Raw genomic sequence first — 23,000 nt, forward strand, 5'->3', positions numbered from 1 at the left:
TTCCATTACTTCTTAATCTTTCCGCTGACATGGCCGGGGGAGGGGATTTTTTGCACTACAAGTTGCATTTTAATGTCCTCGTTTTGTGGTACAGTATAACCTCAAATAACGTTATTAATCCGTCCAGAAGCAATGGACTTTAGTAGAAATCAATGTTAGTTGAGGACATTATTTTCATAGGAATTAATGTAAATCCAATTAATTGGTTCTAGACTTTCCAAAAAACACCCCAAACCCCATTTAATAGAGAATAACTCTGGTCTGTAATAACAATACTGAATGAATATAAAACACAACTGTAGGGAATAAACTAACATTGCAGGGACCTCATTATAGCAGTACTTATCACTGTGTTATCTGTGCTTTGACATAGGACTGCAGGGGCACACCCTTTAACTTCCAGTTGCAGGGTGTGGTTCACTTGTGAGCAGGTGCTTGCAGCTCCAGGCCTCTCTCTTTCTCCTCCAGGGCCTGGGACTTTTGCTCTCTCCTACCCAGGGGGGAGTGAGGTCCTGGCTATGGCTAAAGGGAGGACTACTACCCCCACTCTCCGGAGCCAGCCAGCGGAGGATGTGGATGCTTTGCAGCCAGCTACCCAGGAGGGGCTGAGGAGATCTAGCAGGAGACGCAGCGATGTGTCTCCTGCACCCCTCCTGGAGACCACCCGAGGTGGCCGTCGGGCTAGCCAGGGTGAGGGACGGTGGCCCTCCGGGACCTCGGCTGCTGTGACTTCCAGCAAAGGCCCTCCTGGAGCCACGCCAGGTACTTCTGGGGAAGACCCCAGTCCTACCATCGAGAAGTGGGGAACACTGCGGCCTCGGGAGGATGTTACCGTCTTTGCTGCCAGACTCGCTTCCAGGACCCAGGAGTACCGTGAGACCGGTGCCACCATCAGAAGGCTTCAGGAGGAGTTAAAGGCAGCCAGGTCCCTGGCCAACAATTCAGGTGGGTCAAGGAGGACCCAATACAACCAGGCCGTCCAGGAATTGAAAAGCGAGATCCTCACCCTGGTTGAGAGGAGGGCGGCCATCTTCAGGGGTGCAGGTCCCTTTGCTGAGAAGTTGGGGAATTTTGACCAGTTTGAAGGGTCTCAGCCGCCTCTGGCTGGGGTCTGTGAGGATATGAAGAGCCTAGTGTCCAAGATGGAGCAGGCCCCTGCTGGAGAACTGCAGACAGCGGATAGTCAGCAGTCCCTGTGCAGTGACCTTCCAGCTGGGCAAACTACTATTATTTCAAGCTCGGACTCCTCTGGGGAAGAGGGCGAGGACAGCAGCCCGGGGGGGCAACTAATGGCGTACATAAGTCACCTGGAATTCCCTGGAGGCCTGGAGGGTCTCTATTTAGGCAATGACCTTCCTGAGCGAGACCCCCAGGCTAAAAGGAAGAAAAGTGGCAAAAAGATCACCCAGGTGGAGTACAGGTACATCAGCCTCCCAGGGCAAGCCTCTGAACCAGGGAATGGGGGTAGCTGCATGGATAGCCCCCGGGTCCGACCCAGCCGGGACTCTGCTAATGTGGGTTCAGTGCAAAGGAAGGGGGAGAGTGCCAGGCATCCAGATCCAACACCCCCCCCCCCCCCCAGTTCGTAATGAAAGGAGGGGTGATGGGCAGAAGCTGGTGTCTCAGGGCGAGATTCCCAAGTGTGGGGGTCATCCGGCGTCAGATGATCCAGGTAAAATGACAAAAAAGGCTGCGGAGGTAGGAGGTCATCCGGCGTCGGGTGGCCCCCAGAAAGGCCCTGCGGTGGGCCTAAGTAAGGGGGATCACCCGGCGTCGGGTGATCCCAAGAGTTCAGGAAAGTTGGAGGAACAGGTGGGGGGGTCATCCGGCGTCGGCTGGCCCCCAGAAAAACCCAGCGGTGGGCCTGGATAAAGGGGATTGCCTGGTGCCGGCTGGCCCCCAGAAAAGCCCTGCGGTGGGCCTAAGTAAGGGGGGTCACCCAGCGTTGGGTGGCCCCCAGAAAGGCCCTGCGGTAGGCCTGGATAAAGGGGATTGCCTGGTGTCGGGTGATCCCAAACATCCTGGGAGGTTGGGGGGCCATCCAGCGTCGGGTGGCCCTAATAAGGGCCCTGCAGTGGACCCCCAAAAAATTGGTTACCCAATACAAGAACCTGCGACAAATATGGTGATGGGGAGCGCGGCTGGAGGGTCCGTTTCCTGTCAGCGTTCCTATAAAAGCTTCTGGCGGAATTCCTTTGCCAGGGTCACGCGAAGTATGATGGCAGGGGGCGGAGCCAAAGGTCCTGCGTGTGTGGCTGGAAGTCCCGTTCCAACCAGTGCTAAGGAAGGGGATGAGTCTGGAGGCTTGGAGGGGACTACATTTAAGAAACCGTCCCTGGGTTGCTCCCCTGCAGGCATGGGGGACCTCTGGGCTGCCGGGTGCCCCTTACTCTTCCCGCAAAGAGAGGAGCTATTACAGTCTGGTCGCAAAGAATAAGGAGAATGATGAGCGTGAGAGTATGGAAGGTATGGAGGTGTGTGAAAGGGATGAAGGGAGCAACATCATAGAGAGTGGTGTGTGTGAGGGAGAGTCTAGGGGTGTGGGGAATCCAAATAATAAAAGATTAAATGTTGGGGTGTCTGCTGGTGGAGGAGTATCTGAGGGAGATAAAGGTGATAGCAAATTTACAAAAGTCACAAGTGAGGGTGGAGTGTCTGGTGGTTTGGGAAGAAGTGGGGGCCCTGGTCCAGCTGCCGCCCCCGGCGGTGACTGCTCCTAGGAGCTACGCTAGTGTTGCCGCCAGGGTAAGTGGGGGACCTTCACCTCCTGGCTACAGGGACCCCAGGTCACACGAGCTGTTCCTATCCGCCTTAAAGAGGGGAGAGAGGTCGGTCACTATAGAGGGTGAAAAGCACGACCTATCCTTTTGGATAGATAGGTTTGGCACAGGGGCCTTGCGAGAGCAAAGGCAGGGAGAAGAGGCATGGTCGCTTCCTACAGCCGGGCAGGGGGGGTCCAGAAGGAATGTGGTTGTCTCCGATGGAGAGGCAGTGATGCCTGCCCTAACCGTACTAGGGTGGTGGAGCTTCTCCTTGGGATGGAATTCAGGGTGAGAGACATCTTTGCCTGATCCACCCCTTTGGGACCCCTCTGTTCTGGTCAAAATACGAGTTGGCTCAGACGGAGCCCGAGTGGTGGAATTTTGTGGTTCAGGCAATTACCCGCCAGAATGACACTAAGAGAGTGACCGTTCTGACTAGTAACGAGTCTCTCTCTTATGTTGACATCATGACCTGGATGGGCAGGTATGGGGAGATTCTCCAACCCCCCCAGAAAAACAGGGCCGCACACGTATCTGGTCAGGGGCCTGGACTTTCATGGTAAAGTTGAAACGTGCAGGTAATTCCGTTATCCACATTCCTTCTTCTGCGTTCCTGAGAAGAGACAGGTTTCTGGTTTTCTACCAGGGGCAGCCGAATGTCTGCCACAGGTGCGGGGACCCCACACATTTCAGTGCACAGTGTAAGGTGCTGGTGTGTGCGCTGTGTGGGGGCAGAGACCACCCATCCTCCTCCTGTGGCAGCATTTGGTGTAACCTGTGTGGTGCTTTAGGGCACCCATTCAGTCGTTGTCCCTTATCCTTTGCCAACATTGGCCGAGCCCAGTCAGAGGGTCAGCGGGCCCATCGCTCCGGGGGCGAAGCTGGTGGCAACAGGGAGGAGGAAGAGCTACGGGGTCTCGGCGGGGTGCCTGGCCAGCCAGGGCAGGAGGGGAGTCGAGCTGCTGAGGCCCCAAGGGATAGCGATGTGGATGAGGAAACCAGAAGGATGGAGAGAGAGGAGGTGGCTGCCAGTTCTGCCGGATCCTCCCGTGTGGACAACGTTATTCTCTGGATCAGCATGATATTGCGGCACCAAGTCTGTGCAGTTCTTTATGCTACTGCTTTTGCACACTAGTAATATGGTATGTTGGGCTTTAAAAAGACAAATGTCCATCCAGTTCAGTCTGTTGTCCCCTTCTTGTTGATCCAGAGGAAGGCAAAAAAAAACTATGAGGCAGAAGCCAATTTACCCTCATTACAGGGGTAAAAAAGGCTTCTTGACTCCATAATGGCAGCCAGAGTAATCCCTGGATCAACATTTCAGATCATCAACCCCGCTGGTCACCTAATGTATATATCCTGTAATATCGTAGCGCTCTAGAAAGACATCTAGTCCCTCCTAAACTCCTCTATGGATTTTGCCATCACCACATCCTCAGGCACAGAGTTCCACAGTCTCACTGCTCTTACAGTAAAGAACCCCCTTCTGTGTTGGTGATGAAACCTGCTTTCCTCTAGACGTAGCAGATGCCCTCTTGTTACCGTCACAGTCCTGGGTATAAACCGATCATGGCAGAGATCCTTGTATCGTCCCCTCATGGATTTATACAGAGTTATTTGGTCGCCCCTTAGCCGTATTTTTTCCGGGGTGAATAATCCCAGTTTTGGTGCCTCTCTGGGTATTTCAGTCATTTTTAACTACTTTAAAGCTAATTTCCGTCGGGTGAATGTGATGTCACGCTCACCAACATGTGATTTTGTCACCAATGAGAGGCTTTTTGTATCACTTCAGGGAAGATTTTTCCAGAGTTTTCAGTGGTAAACCTGGCATCGCACTCGTGTGCACTTAGCAGGTGGCGCGACGCTGCGGCGGGCCCCACTGAAAACAATGGGCGACACTAAGGGCACGGCCAAAGATAGGACATGCCGCGAAGTGGGGGAAAAACAAAACCGCTCATTTGTATGACCCTGATCAAAAGAACGGAGTTCATATTCATGTGAGATTTGTGCGTCTCGCAATGTTCAAACCTCTCACTAGAATCTATTGTTTGAGGCGCGTGACGGCGGCCCGAAACAATAAGAACCTACTTTTCTAGAAATAAAAAATGAATTTGCATCGCCCCATTCCAAGACCCACTACAATGGATCCCGTAGTTTATGCTGCATGACTATCGCTGTAGAAACAATGTCAGAATTAATGCGTTATCCTTCCTGCCCTCCAAAGAAAATTAATAGAACTTCTACAATCCATTATATCTGCCCCGAAAATGGAACCAATAAAAAGCACAGCTCATCGCACAAAAAACGAGCCGACGGAAGGATAACGTGATGGCTGTAGAATAGTGGAGATGAAAATCCCCAAAAGTCGTTGTGTCCTTAGGCTCGAAATAGACTGCGCCACTAAGGGGTTAAAAAACAGCCCTATATGCCCCCCCCAACCCCCTTTTCCTCCACCCCCAAAGAAAAAATACTGCAAAAATTATTTTGCCAGCCCAAAATCGAGCCCTAAACCCACCAAAAAGTGTCGGATTCTTAAGGGCTGTTAAGGTTCTTAAGGAGTTAAAGGGGGGCCGCCAGGAATAGTCTGGCAGGGCAGATGTCCAGGCGTGGGTGGGACACACCGGACCACCAGGGACATACTGTGCAGCCGCAGATCTTCCACAGAGAAGACATATTTACGTATCCAAAGCTGCCCTCACACCCGTGTTGGGGTTCCGCTATCCTGCTCCGCTCTGGGATCCCCGCGGCCGAACGGCTCCGTCTCAGGACAGATTCGAACAGCGTGGAACAGACGTCATTGGCGATAATAGGGTCCATTCCATTTCTGCCCAGATGCCCGGCTCTTGGTATTTTGAGCCGATCTGTGGTGCCGATGTGAAACGGGCCTAAACCATCCGGAAGGGGATTCCAGCAGCTCGGTACGCACCGCCACAAGCGCTATGTAGCTGCAGAACGAACAGGAAGTGGCCAAAACTCTGGAAACAATGGAAAAACCCAACAACTATCCGACTGATTGCTGTGCCGCGCAGCAACCACTAGATGGCAGGAGAGCACCACTAAACACACACTGCTCTTATAGACAATCCTAACTCATAGGTTCCAGTTTTAACCCCTTAATAATTGCTCCATTTTATGCCTTAAAGGGGTTCTGCCAGGAAAATAAAAAAATGTATACTCACCTGCATCCCTGTGGAGTCTAACCTGTGGAAAGAAAAGGGTTAAAAAAAACTAAGTAAACTCACCTAATCCCGTTGTATTTCTTGCCTCCGTTGTTTAGGTATCGCGTGAGGGGTCATCTCCCAGCGGCTCCAGCAGCTCCTGGCGTGGCCACGTCTAACCTCTGACGTCCTCAGAGAGTCGACGGCGAGTGCGCAAGCGCGGTAGGAAGGGGAACGCATGCACACTCGCTGTCGAATTTCCAAGGACTTCAGAGGTTAGACGCGGCCAGGCCAATCAGTGGGCGATGCGTCACTTATGACCACTGCCCCGGGCGGCAGTACTTGCTGTCCGGCAGTAGTCGGAGCAGTGGCGGAAGCTCGCACTTTGCCAGCTTCTGCCCTCCGATAGAAAGGCTGCCGGAGGGACATCAGAAGAGCAGCGGGTTCCTGGTGAACGGCCGGTAAGGCACAGGGGAGCATAGATTTTTTATTTTCCTGGCAGAACCCCTTTAATGGCAACTAAGTTTTTCAGTTTTCAGCATCACATTCCTAGAGCCATAACTTTTAATTGTTTTCCATCAACATATCCGTCTGAGTAACAAAGCCGCTTCAGCGATCGTCACACTAATATCTGGATATTCAAACTATTGTCTATACTAACCGCATACAAAACCCCAACGCTCCTAGGGCACACTGTGATCTAACTACGTGATCTAAGTCACTCTCTCCCCCGCTACCAGGAATAAACACGGAGACCTGTGTGCAGTACCTCGGGTCCCTCAGAACAGTTAGGGCCCGGTATAACCTTTACTTGAATATTAACTGTTATAACAGGTAATGCAGGTACAATTCACTTTAAGACATTTACAGGCTACGGCTCGGGGGTAGGGAGGATACACGGGATGAGTACGGCCCTACAGTCCACGTTATCTGTATGTCACCGGTCCTGGATTGGGAGCACTCCAGAGGAGGAAGGGGGGTAGGGGTCACTCTGTATACACTCCGGCAAAACAATTATTTAAGGAAGGCTTAGTCAATATTCACCCTGCACAACAAATGCGTGGGTGTCTCAATAGAGTACCTCTGTATGGTGATCCTAATGATGGACAGCCGCACAGGAAAAGCCTGTGGCGTGAACGGGTACCTGTTTTAAAAACTGGGGGTCTCTCTCTCTCTTTCTCTCTCTCTATCTCTTTCTCTCTCTTTCTCTCTCTCTATCTCTTTCTCTCTCTTTCTCTCTCTCTATCTCTTTCTCTCTTTCTCTCTCTCTTTCTCTCTCTCTCTCTCTCTCTCTCAGTTCTATCTTCAACCTGTGAGTGCTATCTTGTTCAGGGACCCAAGAGAGTGCTAACACAAAGCCATATGGAAGCACCTTCAGCTTCCAAGTAGGTGAAGATGGAAGAGGAGGAACAATATCCCGTAGCGTTTGGAGTCTGGATGTGAAGGAGTGAGTCCCAGCAACAGAGAGAGAGAGCAAGCCCAGTTTCTAAAACAGGTACCCGTTCACACCACAGGCTTTTCCTGTGCGGCCGTCCGTCATTAGGATCACCATACAGAGGTACTCTATTGAGACACCCACGCATCTGTTGTGTGGGGTGTTTATTGGCTAAGCCTTTCTTGAATAACTTTTCTTGCCAGAGTGTATGTGGAGTGACCCCCTACCCCCCCTTCCTCCTCCGGAGGGCTCCCAATCCAGGACCTGGTGACATACAGATAATGTGGACTGTAGGGCCGTATAGATCCTGTATCCTCCCTACCTCTGAGCCATAGCCTGTAAATGTCTTAAAGTAAATTGTACCTGCATTACCTGTTATACCAGTTAATATTCAAGTAAAGGTTATACCGGGCCCTAACTGTTCTGAGGGACCCGAGGTACTGCACACAAGTGTCTGTGTTTATTACTCCGCTGCATAGAATATCGGGGTGGGAACGGTGATGTCACAAGTGATTTGTACTACTACCCCCACCCCATCCCATTTATTGGTGCTCCCTGCCATGGGAATGTTGAAGCTGGCCTACGATCCTGCACTGGCCTTGGCAGCGTGTCATCCCTCCGGGGCCAGAGCCTGATGAGTACCACCGTGACGAGCCAGCACTTATCCCTCCCAGCTCTTCATGTTAGCCAGGTGCCCAGGGTCACCCCTCTGGGGTGTTGCAGTAGTAATAGTGACCCCCCCACAATGGCCCCCTGAGACCGATATACTTACTTCCTCCTGGTCTTCAGAGCTCTGCTGCTCCTGTGGAACCAAGGAGGAGAGCTTAGGGGAGGAGAATCCAAGGTGCACAAACCGCCGTCAGTATGTGTATCCCGCAGCAGGGACGCTGACTGATTACAAGCTGGGGAGCTGCGGCACCCCAACTGGTAATTACTTTCTGGGGGTCAGACGTGCCAAAGGTGAGACCCTGGGGAAAGCCAGACACAGGGTCCCAAAGCGGGACTGCCCCGCCTAAATCAGGACATCTGGTCACCTTAGTCTGTGTCTGAGATGGACAGAAAACGAACCCATTCACATGAGCAATTTTTCAATCGTGCCCGTGTGCTGTGTGACACGTGTTGTGCCGGAGGACCTTGGGTGTAACCCGCCCTCGGCTGTGTGAATACCATACACGTTTAGAGCACTTAAAGGGGTTGTGCACAACTGCTCTCTGGAAGCGGGGCTCGGGGGCGAACAGCTGGGGGCAGCTACACAGTATCCCTGTAGAGGAAATGTAGTATTACAGAACTCTACCTGCTGCTCTGATTGGCCAACTTGCTCACATGAGCAGCACTGGCCAATCAGAGCAGTGTGTAGTGTCTGTTTCCCACCTCCAGTCCTCAGGGACCCCAACAGGTCATGTTTTCAGGATTTCCTCAGTGTTGCACAGATGATGTTATTATTGTTGGCCCTCAGACATTGCCACAGAGGTTTTTACTATAGGAGATCCTGAAAACATGACCTGTTGGTGGTCCCTGAGGACTGGAGTTGGGGACCCCTGTGACATCAGATACTCAAGAGAAGCGGAGAGGCCATCTTGGTTCATCTGCGACCGGAGGGCTGTTTTAAAGTCATACAAATACTGGATAACGGAGCATTTAATTTAAAGGTGAATGGCGAACCCCCCCGCCCCCCCAACAAAATGATCAGAATGATACAATGTTGCAATCTGTCAGTGGGATACATTCCCCTACAGACGCCTCGCTCCTTCAGAATGGGTTTTTTTCTTAGAATGGTGCTGCTAGTGAGCTGGATGTTATAACGCCTGCGCCATTCTAAAAAAAAGGGAGGAATCCTGAATTGGCGAGGCGCCTGTACGCGGAATGTATCCCGCTGACAAACGTCATGCACCATGACAATTCCAAGGCCTCCATTAACGCTTTAGATGACTGTGATGTCACCCGGCCCCACAATTCCTGCAGCATCCCGTGCACTCGGCCCCCTCTACTCTCTGGATGCGGTCCAGCTGTCCCTCCCCTCACTGCAGTAAGAAGCTGAAGATTGCGGCAGAGGGAGGCAGCCGGCTGACTGCTGCGGAGAAGCTGCGAACAGACTCAGGGAAGAAGGTAAAGCATCCTTATAGGCAGCGAGATGCATGATACACCCCATTCTACATGAGGACCAGCAGCAACCTGTGAGTTACATCACGGCTCATTTGTATCTTTGTCCTTGTAGGAAGACTTATATCCTGTTAGTACATGACAAGGCGATGCACGTCCGCCCCAGGGGGGTCCTAGAAAGTCCTTCAAACTCATGCAAAGGGGACAAGATGTTCCTTCATACACCTAGAACTGTCCTATTATTGATGTGTATTGGGGCTTTAGACAAAGAGATAGGAAGATCCAGTGAACTACAAAGGGTTAAATATAGCTGACCTGTATCTGCATACACATATATGACCCACGAGCCGCCGTGTATAATGTGACAATAGCCTGACCTTCAAAAACACCGTCTGTCTGATGCGGTGGGTTAACTCTTTCCTCTACGGACACTGGAGATTTGGGACAGACGTCCGGCAGAAAAACATCATTTAAGCTTGTGGGACAAAAAACAATAGAAATGAGGATGAGAAAAAGACATAAACTTCACAAACAAATAAGCAAAAATGATAGAAACAACCAAATAACAGGACAGAAGAGATGGAACATTTGTCCTTTTCGGTATCAAGTGGACAATAATATAAAATGACAAACATCAACGTCCAAAACAGGGAAACAAATACAAGAAGCCACAAAGCTGCAAACATGTAATAAAGCCAGTGGGGGGCGCTATGCAGAATAGGCTGCTGATTGTGCCAAGAGATTTGTGGATGAAACCGTCAGGTAATTCATATGGAGATGTTACTGGAGATATATATATATACGAGGGGCCACGGACCCCCCCCCCCCTTATGGGAGCTGCCTAAGGTGCATTTACACGGCGATTTCTGTGTGTTGTATGAGGCACGTAAAAAGAGGCCATTATTTTCAGTCTGTGATTTTTCTCTTGCTCCGGTCCGGTATTATTGGGCAATTCAGTTTAAGATGGGAGCAAAAATGTGAGTCTCATGCAGGCGCAGCGGGCAGCATTTCTGCTCCCACGGGGAGTGATGTGCATCTTCACATGTGTGCAGCGATGTATGTTACCTGCAAAACGCATCACAGTCAAAAGTCGCAGCTTTGCAAATTTGATCTTGCTGCAAATTGTCCATGTGAAGGCCTTATTCACACAAGCGCTTAGTCACATAACTATGGCGTCCGATCACCCCCTGAAGCGTTGGGCTCCAATGTATTCGTTCGGATGATCAATCTATAGTCGCGTAAATACATTGTGCCGGAAAAATAGGACGTACGCGACGAGATCAGCAACCGCACGTATACGCTGTGGACAAGGAGAAGTCTTGCCCTATCTTTTGGGCAAGATACCATGGAAGCTCCCATAGACTTCTATGGGAGCTGCAAAAAAAGGGAGTGGGAGGGAGTTTAGCTGCGTGCCACACTGGAAAAAGAACACAGCCGGCTCTGTTTAACGATTAGCCGTCGGAGGATTTCTGACGACCGCGGGATTTTAGGGCAGCAGCGTACTTTTTCGCCAGGACGATGCAGCGAATGGATGAGAAAGCGCTAATTAAGATCGGGACTCGATCTCACCTTTTCTTTTTTCATGCGATTTTATGGAGCATGCGGGTGACCGTAAAAACACATACGCTCGTGTGAAGGAGCCCCAAGGCCGCCTTATGCAGGCAGTAAACGCTACGGAGTTTGCACTATACCGCAGCACTTACAGTACGAGGCGAGTCGAGGAGACTTCACAAACCCCCCTGCAGCGCATATTTGTTTTGCTGCAAATAAGCATGAAATTTGCGAACCGCTGTGGATTTGAATATCTGCGGTATGTCTGTTTATGTCGCAGAATCTGCGCATATCTGCTGCACATTATCTCCATAGAGATCAATAGGAAAGATAAACTCTACATCAGAATCTGGAAACAAAGAGATTTTGCAGTTTTTTTGCTACTTTTCCGTTGCAAAAACAAACTGAAATCTGCTTTTAAGGTTGTTTGAAAAGTTTTTCAGTGCAGGAACGACCGCAGAAGTACTGCAGTGTATTATCCTGATTTTCTTACATCGCCAGCCATGGCGGCCTACTGTTAGGTCTGCGTTTGACATGGCACTCCATCAGTCCTGCAGTCAGCATCTAAGGGGTTAATGGCCAGGGTCTGAGTTATTTCCCACCGGTCCCTGCAGTTAGAGCCGCAGTGCAGCAGTGATCGTACACGCACACAAAGTGCTATTATATCCAAATTCTAGGAACTCTTTGCTTCCCTTGACATTTTCCCATTTTCTGAGATTCAGGGGCGTGGCCTCCATGCCTCCCGCTGTGAGCCCTACGCCATTCTCACACGATCGGTTTTACCGCATGCAGAGCGGCATTTTTATGCGTTTTTCTCCTCGTTTGCCTGCATTATGGCTGCCTATTACTGAGTAGTATGAACACAGACAAGCGCGCTGATGATGTCACAGCTTTCTTCTCCCCTCCGGGTGGCATCGCGACCTGCTTGAAAAACGCAGTATTATGCGTGATATTGCGTATTTGCTTATTAACTGAATTTTTTCCACACCGGATTCATTCCAACGGGCGATTTATGTGTGAAATACGCGCTGCAGCGCCGCAAATAGGGGCTGCTGCGTGACTTCACATGTGTAAAACATGCAGCGCAAAAGTGCTAATGTGAGGGGCCTATTGGAATACATGGAGGTTTAGCGCCGCGTATTTCACAGTTAGATGGCTGGTGTGAGAGCGGCCTAAGGAGAGAATCCTGCCCCTTCTGCACAAGTAGAAGTGATCATGATCGGCGTGCTAGATCTCCTAAACCAGCACAAGCCGCACCAAGATCCCAGCCCGACGTCAGAAGCCTCCAGAAGATTGGAAGCCCCCTGAGAAGTGTAGAATCCGGAGGCTATACAGGGGGTACAGTAAGTCTGCCCCCCGGGGAGAATCCACCAAAGACGAATCATTTCAGATTTGTCTCCCCTCGGTGTGAGCCGCATCTGGACAATCCATGGGAACACAAACCGAAATCTTTTAGGGTGGAAAAAATGTAAAAAAAGACCTAAAATAATGTGTTTGCATAAATCTGCACACCCTAAAACTAATACTTTGCTGCATTCAGTCCCTTTGGGTCGGTGCCGGTATCTGCCTGGTACATCTTGACTTGCAATCTTTGCACACTTCCTCGTTAAAGCGCTCCAAATCTGACCGCGAGGGCATCTGGTGTGTAGCGCCCTCCTCAGGTCACGCACAGATCTGCAATGGGATTCAGGTCTGGGCTCCGGCTGGGCCATTCCAAAGCTTTGATCATCTGGTGAGGCCATTATTGTGCTGATTACTCCGTCTGCTTTGGGTTGTTGTTCTGAAAGGTGAAATTTCTCTTCACCTTCATCTTTTTAGCCGAGGCCTGAAGGTTTTGGGCCAACATGGACTGATCTTTGGAACTGTTTATAATTCCCTCCCCCTTGACTAAAGTCCCGATCCCAGCAGCAGAAGTCCCACATAATGCTGCCCCCACCATCCTCACTGCCTTCGGGGGTCTTCTGGAGATGCACAGCGTTGGCTTCGCCCTAGGGGGATTGCTCCAACTGCTCCCAACCTCACCTTTGGTTCAAGCAGTTGGTTCCCGGCTGCGGCCACCTGACAACCGGCGACCTCTGCAGGGAGCTGGTCTATGGCCGGACCAGATTAGTAATACTGGGAGCTCACAGCACCATGAGGAGGGGCGGCGTGCGGCAGCCTTGTGGTCAGAAGCAACAATAGGCAATACTTCATGTTGGTCTAGGTCTTACTTTAATTTTTTGGGCCGGGGGAATGTTGGGGCCACCACTATGCAGACGGCCGCTACTGCCCAGGCTTGGAGCTCCGTGCCCGTCCATCAGTTGTGATGGGCCTCAGAACAGATTCCCTTTCATATCGAGCCTGGTGGGATGATGCCATCCGGTGCCAAGCTTGAACCTGGGAAAGGCTGTGTGGAGCCCATGTGCCAGCGACTTTTCATGTTTTCAGCTGTACAGTCAGAAGCGTTTGCACAGATTTGGATGAAATGTATATGATGTCCATCGTCAGCACCAGGGGACTTGAGCAATGGGAGATTGGTCCGTGGCCGTCACAGGACTGTCTGCTCTGACCTAATATTCAACCCTTTCACGCCCTTCCTTAAACACTGCTACCCATCTCGCCACGGTCTGGTATGGCAGTGCCCGTTCGCCACATGCTTCTCGAAGGCCTTGGTGACACCCGCATGCAATCTTAATACCTGAATTTTTGCATCGATGGCCGGGGGCTGACACCTTCCAGTTGGCGGAAGAAGTATAAACTAAACCATAGATATCACCCATGACCTCTATTTTTGTAGTATTTACCAGCTTTTCTCTAACTTTGTTATCCTGCTAATAATTTGTACATGACCCTCGTACGTAAACCCCAGTAAGTCTATATAGGTAAAGGCATGTATCCTGTCCATACAGTATAAGACATAGACCATGGCGGCCACCAGCTGCAGTGTAAGATCAAGGAAACAAGAGGGAAATCTACTGGGTTCGGCATTTCCCCTTGCCAGGCTGTGTAAGAGTCCCGCCATGGTTTATGTCCCAACCAGGCCGACATTTATGGCAGAATTTATGCTTATTTCTGGTGTAAATTATACATAAATCTGCCAATCCAGGCAGCCACGCCCCTTCCTGACAAGCCCCACCCACTTTTTAGAAGAAAAGTCACAAATGTTGTAAATAAACCACTGTGATAGCGCTGCACACGGATGTATCATATCGCGTTAAGAGTCAAGCTAAAGATTAATACCTCCGTACGTCATTGTGCTGTCACTCCTACAATATACAGCGCCAACACTTAGGGGCTTTGTGCTTCATCGCTTTTTCTCTAAAGCAGATACAATATATAACATTTCATTTTTCTGCTCAGGTGCCAATAAAGAAGAAACATGAACTACTTACTGCCAATGGTGACCATAGCTGCTGGTAAGTGCAATATAGGGGCGTTATATGGTAAATAGCACACCTCCAGCCTCACATCCCATGGAAGTGGACAATGTGTATATTCTCCATGGAATACACCTTTACTCCCGATGAACCATTGAGATCTGTGGGGATGTGAAGTTTGGCATCTGCGGAATAAGTTATACAAATAAAGCTTATTATCTCCCGATCTTAGAATGGTCAGGGTTAGCCATTGAGCGGTGGGGTCGCCCCTTTTGGGGTGGGTGCTTTACCTGTAGACAGTTAATAGAAGGTTGAGACTGGGGAGTAAGCCCGAGTTCCTTTGATCCTCACCTGCTGACCCTCGCTCCAGTGGTGTGGATGCTGGAGTCCCCTGGACGTTGCTATTAGAGATAAGCGAGTATACTCGCTAAGGGCAATCGCTCGAGCGAGCATTGCCCTTAGCGAGTACCTGCCCGCTCGAGAGAAAAGGTTTGGGTGCCGGCGCCGGGGAGCGATGAGTAGCGGCAGTGAGCAGGGGGGAGCGGCGGGGAGAGGGAGAGAGAGAGATCTCCCCTCCATACCTCCCCGCTCTCCCTTGCCGCTCTCTGCCCGCCGCCGGCACCCAAACCTTTTGTCTTGAGCAGGCAGGTACTTGCTAAAGGGCAACGCTCGCTCATCACTAGTTGCTATCCTTGCATCTGTTTTCTGTATTTTTGCCTTATTGTCTGGGGTTTCCTCTTTGGCACTTCATAGTCACCATATTGTGGTGTCATATATATTTGGTCTGCAGTTTATATGGTGACATATTGACCGTTTTGGCATTCGCTATTTAGCGACATTCTCTGATTATGTACGCTGTATTGGACTTCCAATCTGAATATTACAGGTTATGTTTTACACTTAGCGATCGTCGCTCCTGCTTATAAGACCATCAGATCTAGAATGACTTTAGACCTCATTTCTTTTTTTCGCTTTAGCTTACATCCATTGTTATATTTCTTCACTTCTGTTTTTGCAGTTCTGCAAGCATGCGGCGCCCAGAAAATCACCAGATTCACATCGTGCTTGATGGGTCGTGGTCCAACGCTGCGGTTAGACTGCCGTTATATGAATGTTACCAACAATCAGCTGCGCTATGAATTCAAGCTGAAACGTAGAAAAGAGCCCGAGATCATCCTCAGCACCATAAACCTTAATCACTTCAACGACAAATATCATAACCGCGCCAGCGTGCATACGGAACGCGGCCTCGTGCAGCTGCACATTGAGCGCTACAACGCCTCCGATCTGGGCCAGTATAGCTGCACTGTAAACATTCCTCAAGACCTCACCATCAACCAAACCGTCACCATCAACGTCACCAGAGGTAAGATGAGATGCGGCCAGGGTTACACCACCTCTGTACTCGAAGAACGCGTATCAGATAGACGCGCCCAAACAGAGGTCTCATTTCAATTAAATGTGCACGGTACAGCCAGACTTAGAGGGGTAGTCCGGGCTCTTTCCAACTGATGACTTATCCTCTGGGTAGGTCATCAGTAGTTGATGGATGGGGATCCATGGTCATCATCCATCAGCTGATCGTCCCGCCCACTGTCCAGTGCAGCGGGCTGGATCTTGTCATCAGCGGATGGGTGGAGCCGCGCTGCTCCCAAGAAGAAAAGGATCCACTCACAACTGCCATCGGGGGAGAATCAGATTAGATGGTTGGCCGATAACTCTGAAATTGGTGGTGGCTTATCTCCTCAAGAAGAAAAGGATGGGCCACTACTCCATTCCTTCTTTCCCCAACATTTGCCATTGGGACAGAGTTAGATTAGGTGGTTGGCCGATGAGTTAGTTGACCTTAATAGTGACATTGTTGCCATTGACATTCCCGCTACTATCTGTGGAGCCCAATACAGTGACTCTGGGGATTCTGGGTGTCTTCAGCTAATAGTCAGGGATTCACCCCTTTCTTCTTTTTCTCTTTACACAGAGAGGCTGGAGAGATGTGCTGGAGTCGCTCTAAATACATCATGGCCGCTCGTCCTGCTCCTGTTCATGCCGTTACTTCAGGCCGGTGGCTTCTTCTAACTGCTGGTCGTCATTGTGACAAATAATTTCATTACGTTTCACTAAGTTCAGAACTGACCCCACGTCTCCCCCGCGTCTCCCCCACGTCTCCCCCGCGTCTCCCCTGCGTCTCCAGCTCTCTTACATTATCTGTTCTGAGATCAATGCCTACGAAATAAATCAGGTAAAGTAATATGTGAACACCTGTACGCTGCAGAATAGGCCTCGTCTACCAAAAATGTCCATTCTTCAATGTATTCAAATTAAAGATGTTACCCATGATCGAAAAGTAGAAACCCTACCCAGAATAAGTGTCTGATTGGTGGGGATGCAACCGCTGGGAGACAATGGGGTCCCCTGAGTGCCCTGTGTGAATAGTGGGGTCATCCCATAGACAGTGGATGGAGCCGTGGTCATGCAAGCGGACCCCCTCCGTTCACATGAGGGACTCAGGGACCCCTGTTCTCACGATCTGTGGGGACCCAGAGGTCAGACCTCTACAGATCAAGCATTAATCACGGACCCTGTGGACAGGTGATTAGTTGCAATTAAATAAAACAAACCCCATCAAGTATCTCTGGTTCTGCAGTGTAAGTCATGTGATCACTTATTCACTCGCAGGATACACGTTTATTCGTTCTTCTCTCCATTTTCCTAATTTCTCCTTTATTTATTCTGAATATTTCCCTCTGTGCCCAAATCCTCCGGGGGTTGTCCGAGTTGTAGCCTCTCTGTAAACTGCATTCCCCATTCACTAACAAATAGGCATGTACTCCCCTCTCCCCGCTGCTCCAGGTCTCCCCTCTGGGGTCACATTTATAGGCTGCTGCAGCCTGTTTACGGGGCGTCCCAGGCGCTGCAGCCAATAGCAGAGCTCAGTGATCGTTACATCCTATAAAGAGGGCAGAACTGTAGCCTGTAAGCAAACACCGAAGCGGAGGACCAAGCAGAACCCAGCGGGAGCGGTGAGTACATACCTGTTATGTCAGTGCATGGGGGGACAGGCTTTTACAGAGAAGCTACAACTCCTATAAAACATAAGTTACCATTCGTTTAGCAGACATACCGCAGGAAACGGATAAAAATGTTTTTTACTTACATTAAAGCGACCTTCCAGTTTCGGGACAAAAGTCCGTCTAGAACTGGTCGCGGAGAGGGGTGTATTACCTGCAGGGGGGTGTATTACCTGCAGGGGGGTGTATTACCTGTTCTTCTCTGCTGTTCCTATGATATGCTGGTTCCAGGTCCTGTTTTGGGCGATGTGATCCATCCTAAATGGCTCATCTTCCTGTCCAGCCGCTACTCAGATGCCTCTGCCCTGTGCCGGCCACTGCGCTGGCTGCCCGTCAAACACAGAATACAATTTAAACTCACTACCTTCATCCATAAAACCCTCCACAGTGCAGCGCCCCCCTATATCACCTCCCTCATCCACAGTGCAGCGCCCCCCTATATTGCATCACTCATCCACAGCGCCCCCCTATATTGTATCACTCATCCACAGTGCAGCGCTGCCCTACATTGCCTCATCTCAATCCACCAGCCAGCCCACGCTCTCTGCTCTGCTAACAAAATCAGATTACGTGCCCGTTTAATTCGAACTTCTCATTTCTGCCTCCAAGAGTTCTCCAAGGCAGCACCTGTCCACTGGAACGCGCTACCCAAAACTACCCGGGCAATCACTGACACACAAAACTTCAGGCGGGCTCTAAAAACGCAACCAAACCCCTCTGTACCCCACTGATAACATGCTCCCTGACCTACTGACTGCAATCCCTGCTAGCCGCCATCAACCGCCCCCTGCAGTCACAGATTCATCCAGTATACGGCCTGACCATTGTCTATGTGTATAGCATCCCTCACTCTCCAGCCCGCCATACTGTGCACATCTCCAGCCCGCCATACCGTGCACATCTCCAGCCCGCCATACCGTGCACATCTCCACCCCACCATACCGTGCACATCTCCAGCCCGCCATACCGTGCACATCTCCAGCCCCGCCATACCGTGCACATCTCCACCCCACCATACCGTGCACATCTCCAGCCCGCCATACCGTGCACATCTCCAGCCCGCCATACCGTGCACATCTCCAGCTCGCCATACCGTGCACATCTCCACCCCACCATACCGTGCACATCTCCACCCCACCATACCGTGCACATCTCCACCTCACCATACCGTGCACATCTCCACCTCACCATACCGTGCACATCTCCAGCCCGCCATACCGTGCACATCTCCAGCCCCGCCATACCGTGCACATCTCCACCCCGCCATACCGTGCACATCTCCACCTCCCCATACCTGCACATCTCCAGCCCGCCATACCTGCACATCTCCAGCCCTTTACCTTCTGTATCCCCATTATCTGTATGTAAGCTCGTTGGAGCCCCGCATCCCTTCTGTCTCCATCAATTGATTACTTCATGTAGCCGGGGTTTTGTTTCTGTTCCCCGTCTTGTAAGCGCTGCAGAATATGTTGGCGCTATATAAATGAAGATTATTATTGTTCAGACTCCCTAATCCTCACTCGGCATTGGTAATGTTAGAATACCCATGTGCAATACCTGCTCTCTGATTGGCCATGGTTGCTTCTGTGATCCGCAATGGCCAATCAGAGAGCAGTGCTCAGTGTGCATTAGGTAGTTAGAAATTTGCAATGGTCATCTTGGACAACCAGAAGCCGGACCCAGAAAGGCCGATCGGAGGGACGGCAGAGCAGAACAACTGCAGCTTCGATACCCTCTATTGTCCCAGGACAGAATTTTGTGCCGAAATTGGAGGGTTGCATAAAAGGACCTCAGTCAGCGTCCCTGTGGCTATTAAACCAGTGGAATCCCGGGAGGCTGACTTTACATATCTAATTCCATAGCGGTGAGCCTAAAGCAAAAGCGTCAGTAAGAAGAGGGAACAATGATGCCTGCGGGCCACCGTACATAGCTCTCCTAATGAGATAACGAGCATAGTAGCTGCTTGATATTACTGGTCAATGTGACATTCGTAATGCAGGTTATGTGTAAATCTTAAAGGACCACTCCAGCAAAAACACATTTTTATATCCCCTCCCCCCTCCCCTTATTGCCTGTCACACTCTGGGGTCTACCCTGTATACCATAGCCACTTCCATGCAGTGCAGCCCCCTGTCTGATGCTTATTGGGCACCATCTTGAGTGGGAAATTGTTTACTTTCACATCAATCCCATGATTCATTGACACAGCATTAACTAGAAGAGGTACCATTTCTGCCTTCTGGGGGGAGAGTTTAATCATCATTTCCTTCTATGTTCACCTAAATAAGCTACAGGCCATAACTATACAGTCCTAAGGATGAGCTGTGATCTCCACTATTATACTAGTGTGATCATCATCAGTAACTGTGATAGGAGCATCTGTGTCCCCTCTAAGCAGTATTTGTGGTAGATCCATGTAACAGCATCACAAAGAGTGAAACATTGATTAGACAATGAATCCATAACCCCAAGTAGATCTGAGCTGGTCAGAACTGAGATCACATGACCATCTGACAAGAAGGCGGTAGGGAGATTCAGACAGAAAGAAATAACTAACCAAGCTAATACTCGCCCACTTATATATACTGGGGGATAGCTGCATAGGGAGCGGAGAGAAAAATCACTGGAGTGGCCCTTTAAAAAGGATCAAATATACTTATTCCAAGTCTGGAAGGATGTCAGCATTTGCAATGTGTAAGATAAACTCTCTGGCACCTCTGCAGCATGCAGACTCCGTCATTAGCGGATCGCGGTCATCTGGAAAAACAACCAAAGATATTTTGTGATAAATGTAAGTCTTGGAAGGTCCAGTGTTGTTTTTCCTTATGGAGACCGTCAGAGCTGGTAAAGGGAGTCAGTGCTCCCTGGGAAAAGGGCTATGCAAATTAGCAGTCCTCTAGAAAGAAGAAAGCTGCCTCTCTAGTGCCACCTATTGAAAGGTAGCTAGCCTACAGTGTAAGTCAATGTCCAACCCTTTCCAGGCCTTACAACATGACTAAGGATATAAGCCCAACCAGAAGAAGAGGCTCCCCATCTGCAGACGGTTGTTTTGAGGTTCTTGCCCTCGTCAGAGTAGGGTACTAGATAGCCGGGGAGAGGCCGGTGACGTAGATCTCAGGAGGTCCTGTTTCTCCTTGTGTAGAGCACCAGAGTTGAAGTAGGGAGAAGTATCTGTCCTATGGCTAGGTGATAAAAGTTGATTTTGGGATAACCCCTTTAAAAGGGTTGTACTAAATATTACTAGTTATCCCCTATTCATAGGATATCCACACGATAGGGGATAACTTGCCGATCTACAGGGGTGCTAAGATCCTCAGTGTCTCCCGGGTTCTTCACTGCAGGGTTACTGCACTCCATGCAGTGAGGAGACTGAGCGGAGTACTGGTCCTGCAAACACACTGGCGCTCCTTTCACTTTTAATGGGGCTGCTGAGCAGCGCCCGCGTGTTATTTCCGTCAGCTCCATGAGATGAATGGAGCGCTGACTGCACATGCTCGGCTAGCGCCCCCTTCATGCCAACATCACTGTGGGGGGGAGTCCCATTCTTGAGAGACCTCCACTGATCAGCAAGTTATCCCCTGTCCTATGGATATCCTGTGCATAACCTGTAATTCTGGAACATATCACGCTCACCCATAATGTACTCCATGGCGCCGTTCCACCATTCATCACCTCCCTACTGTCAGTACACCACCATACATCGCCTCCCTACTGTCAGTATACCACCCAGCCCGCACGCTGCGATCCGCTAACACACTCAGACTAAACACCCCTCTAATACAAACCTCACTCGCTCGCCTACAAGACTTCCCCAGAGCAGCACCCATCCTCTGGAACGCTCTACCCCAAAAAGTTCGGACGATCCCCGACACACAGAACTTCAAACGCACCTTAAAGACGCACCTCTTCATAGAAGCATACCAAGCCTCCTGATCTAGTCCCCCGCCCCACAAGACGCCCCCTGCCCCACCCTACGGCTTTCCACTTTTGCCTATCATGTACACTTCCTGCCCCGCACCTCCTGTAGTACCGCCACACTGTTTGTGTCCTAACTGTATATCACATGGTATCATCCCATTACTGTGTTCCCCCTCGCTCCGCCGCCGGCCTCCGTACTTTCTGTATCACCCCGCCACCCCCGCCTTTGTGTCCAAATAATTGAATACCAAGTGTAACTTTTGTAATTTTTGTACTGTTTGTGTTCCCCGTGTGCCTCCACAGCGCTGCGGAATAAGTTGGCGCTGTATAAATACAGATTATTATATCCACCTGTACTGCCCTCATCTCCCAATAGTGCGCACCACCGCACCCAGAGCAAGCGCAACCCAGAAACTGCTATTGAGTGCTGCTGGTCATGTGACGCAGAAGTGGCGGCGGCGCTCAGTAGTAGCTGCTGGTGTGCGCTGCGCTCAGGGCGCTGCAGTGCGTTGTACTGTAGGATGAGATCTGCTGCAGATCCATTGCTGACTTGTACCAATAATGCGGACTTTGGGGTTTAATATGGAAATTCTGTGTTTTGCTGAAGAATATTCTGCTGCAGAAAATGTGAACATTCCCTTAAAGGGTTGGCCATTGACTTCTAGCTACCAGTAGGGGGCACCAGAGGAACAGTTTTCCTCTTCATATAGAAGACTTTGCATACAATGAATATAAGAGAATACACAAGTTGTAAATCAGCCGATTCCTCAAGACGCCATCATTGTCTTTACATACTGAGGCCCAACTAGGAGAAGAGACGTCCAATCATGTCACACAATGTAACAAGTGTCCCTTGTGACCTTTCACCTTTCCGTCAGTCTTCTCCCGCACTCTGTACACCATAGTTTAGTGACAATATATGGAGGCGCTCACAATGTGCTCAGCACTGTCATCGGTCCGTAGATCATATATAAGTGTCCTTTGTATACGTTTTCTATGATTAAACTGTCTATATAGTCCGAGTTTGCATCTTCTTTTCTACAACATTGAGGTCTGGGAGACAGAAGAGAGTAAAAATGGCTTCCTTTCGTTTTCTTACTATGACATCCGATGATTGGGCGGACGCGTATGTTCACATGTGGGGTATTCTGCTAATTTCCTGCCAGATTGTAAATAAAGATGCAATAACAGCCTAGATCGGCCCCCGTGGACATACCTTGACCCCTAAGTGATGGCCAATGCAACTTTTTACTGACCTCATGAATGGGCTTTAAACCTGCACATGCATCCTTTTAAGGCGACTACTGACAGCGGGGCTCCTGCTCTAACTGCCAGGAACAGATAAACCTCAGATCTTGGCAGCTTAACCCTTAACATGCCACAATCAGTAGCAACTGCAGCGTGTAAGCAGATGACAGGGGGTCCCGTCTGTCACCCATTGGCATCCCGCAGTGCGATCGCAAGGTACCCATGACAGCCGGGGGCCTGACTAATGCAGTGCACTATCCTCGCGAACGAACAATCACATCTTCACTTCCCTTTCAGGGACTAAAAAATATCCAATAAAAAATCCAGTAAAAAAAAACACATTTTTCCCCACAAAACCCTATTTAAATGGATAAAAGACCCAAACATTTCTTATAAACCAACAC

At 50.1% G+C, this 23,000-nt stretch overlaps 1 protein-coding gene across 3 annotated transcripts; it reads left to right on the forward strand.

The window, feature by feature from the left end:
* Positions 1-888: 888 nt before the first annotated feature.
* THY1 (Thy-1 cell surface antigen) lies at positions 889-18,475 on the forward strand. 3 transcript variants are annotated; one of them, XM_066606091.1, is made up of 4 exons: positions 889-945; positions 14,346-14,401; positions 15,381-15,728; positions 16,341-18,475. In XM_066606091.1, the coding sequence occupies exons 2-4, from the start codon at positions 14,365-14,367 to the stop codon at positions 16,436-16,438; spliced, it is 483 nt and encodes a 160-aa protein (XP_066462188.1). In that variant the 5' UTR covers positions 889-945; positions 14,346-14,364; the 3' UTR covers positions 16,439-18,475. The 3 variants fall into 3 exon arrangements, with proteins under 3 accessions (XP_066462188.1, XP_066462186.1, XP_066462187.1); XM_066606089.1 differs by lacking the exon at positions 889-945 and adding an exon at positions 9,389-9,461; XM_066606090.1 differs by lacking the exon at positions 889-945 and adding an exon at positions 9,396-9,529.
* The last annotated feature ends 4,525 nt before the right edge of the window (positions 18,476-23,000 follow it).

This window comes from Eleutherodactylus coqui, chromosome 6, assembly GCF_035609145.1.
Source record: "Eleutherodactylus coqui strain aEleCoq1 chromosome 6, aEleCoq1.hap1, whole genome shotgun sequence".
NCBI classification, from domain to species: domain Eukaryota; kingdom Metazoa; phylum Chordata; class Amphibia; order Anura; family Eleutherodactylidae; genus Eleutherodactylus; species Eleutherodactylus coqui.

Coding starts and splice junctions, on each gene's coding strand:
- THY1 (XM_066606091.1), top strand. CDS start 14,365: ATGAACTACTTACTGCCAATGGTGACCATAGCTGCTG. Junction 14,402..15,380: donor AATGGTGACCATAGCTGCTG/GTAAGTGCAATA, acceptor CTGTTTTTGCAG/TTCTGCAAGCATGCGGCGCC. Junction 15,729..16,340: donor CACCATCAACGTCACCAGAG/GTAAGATGAGAT, acceptor CTCTTTACACAG/AGAGGCTGGAGAGATGTGCT.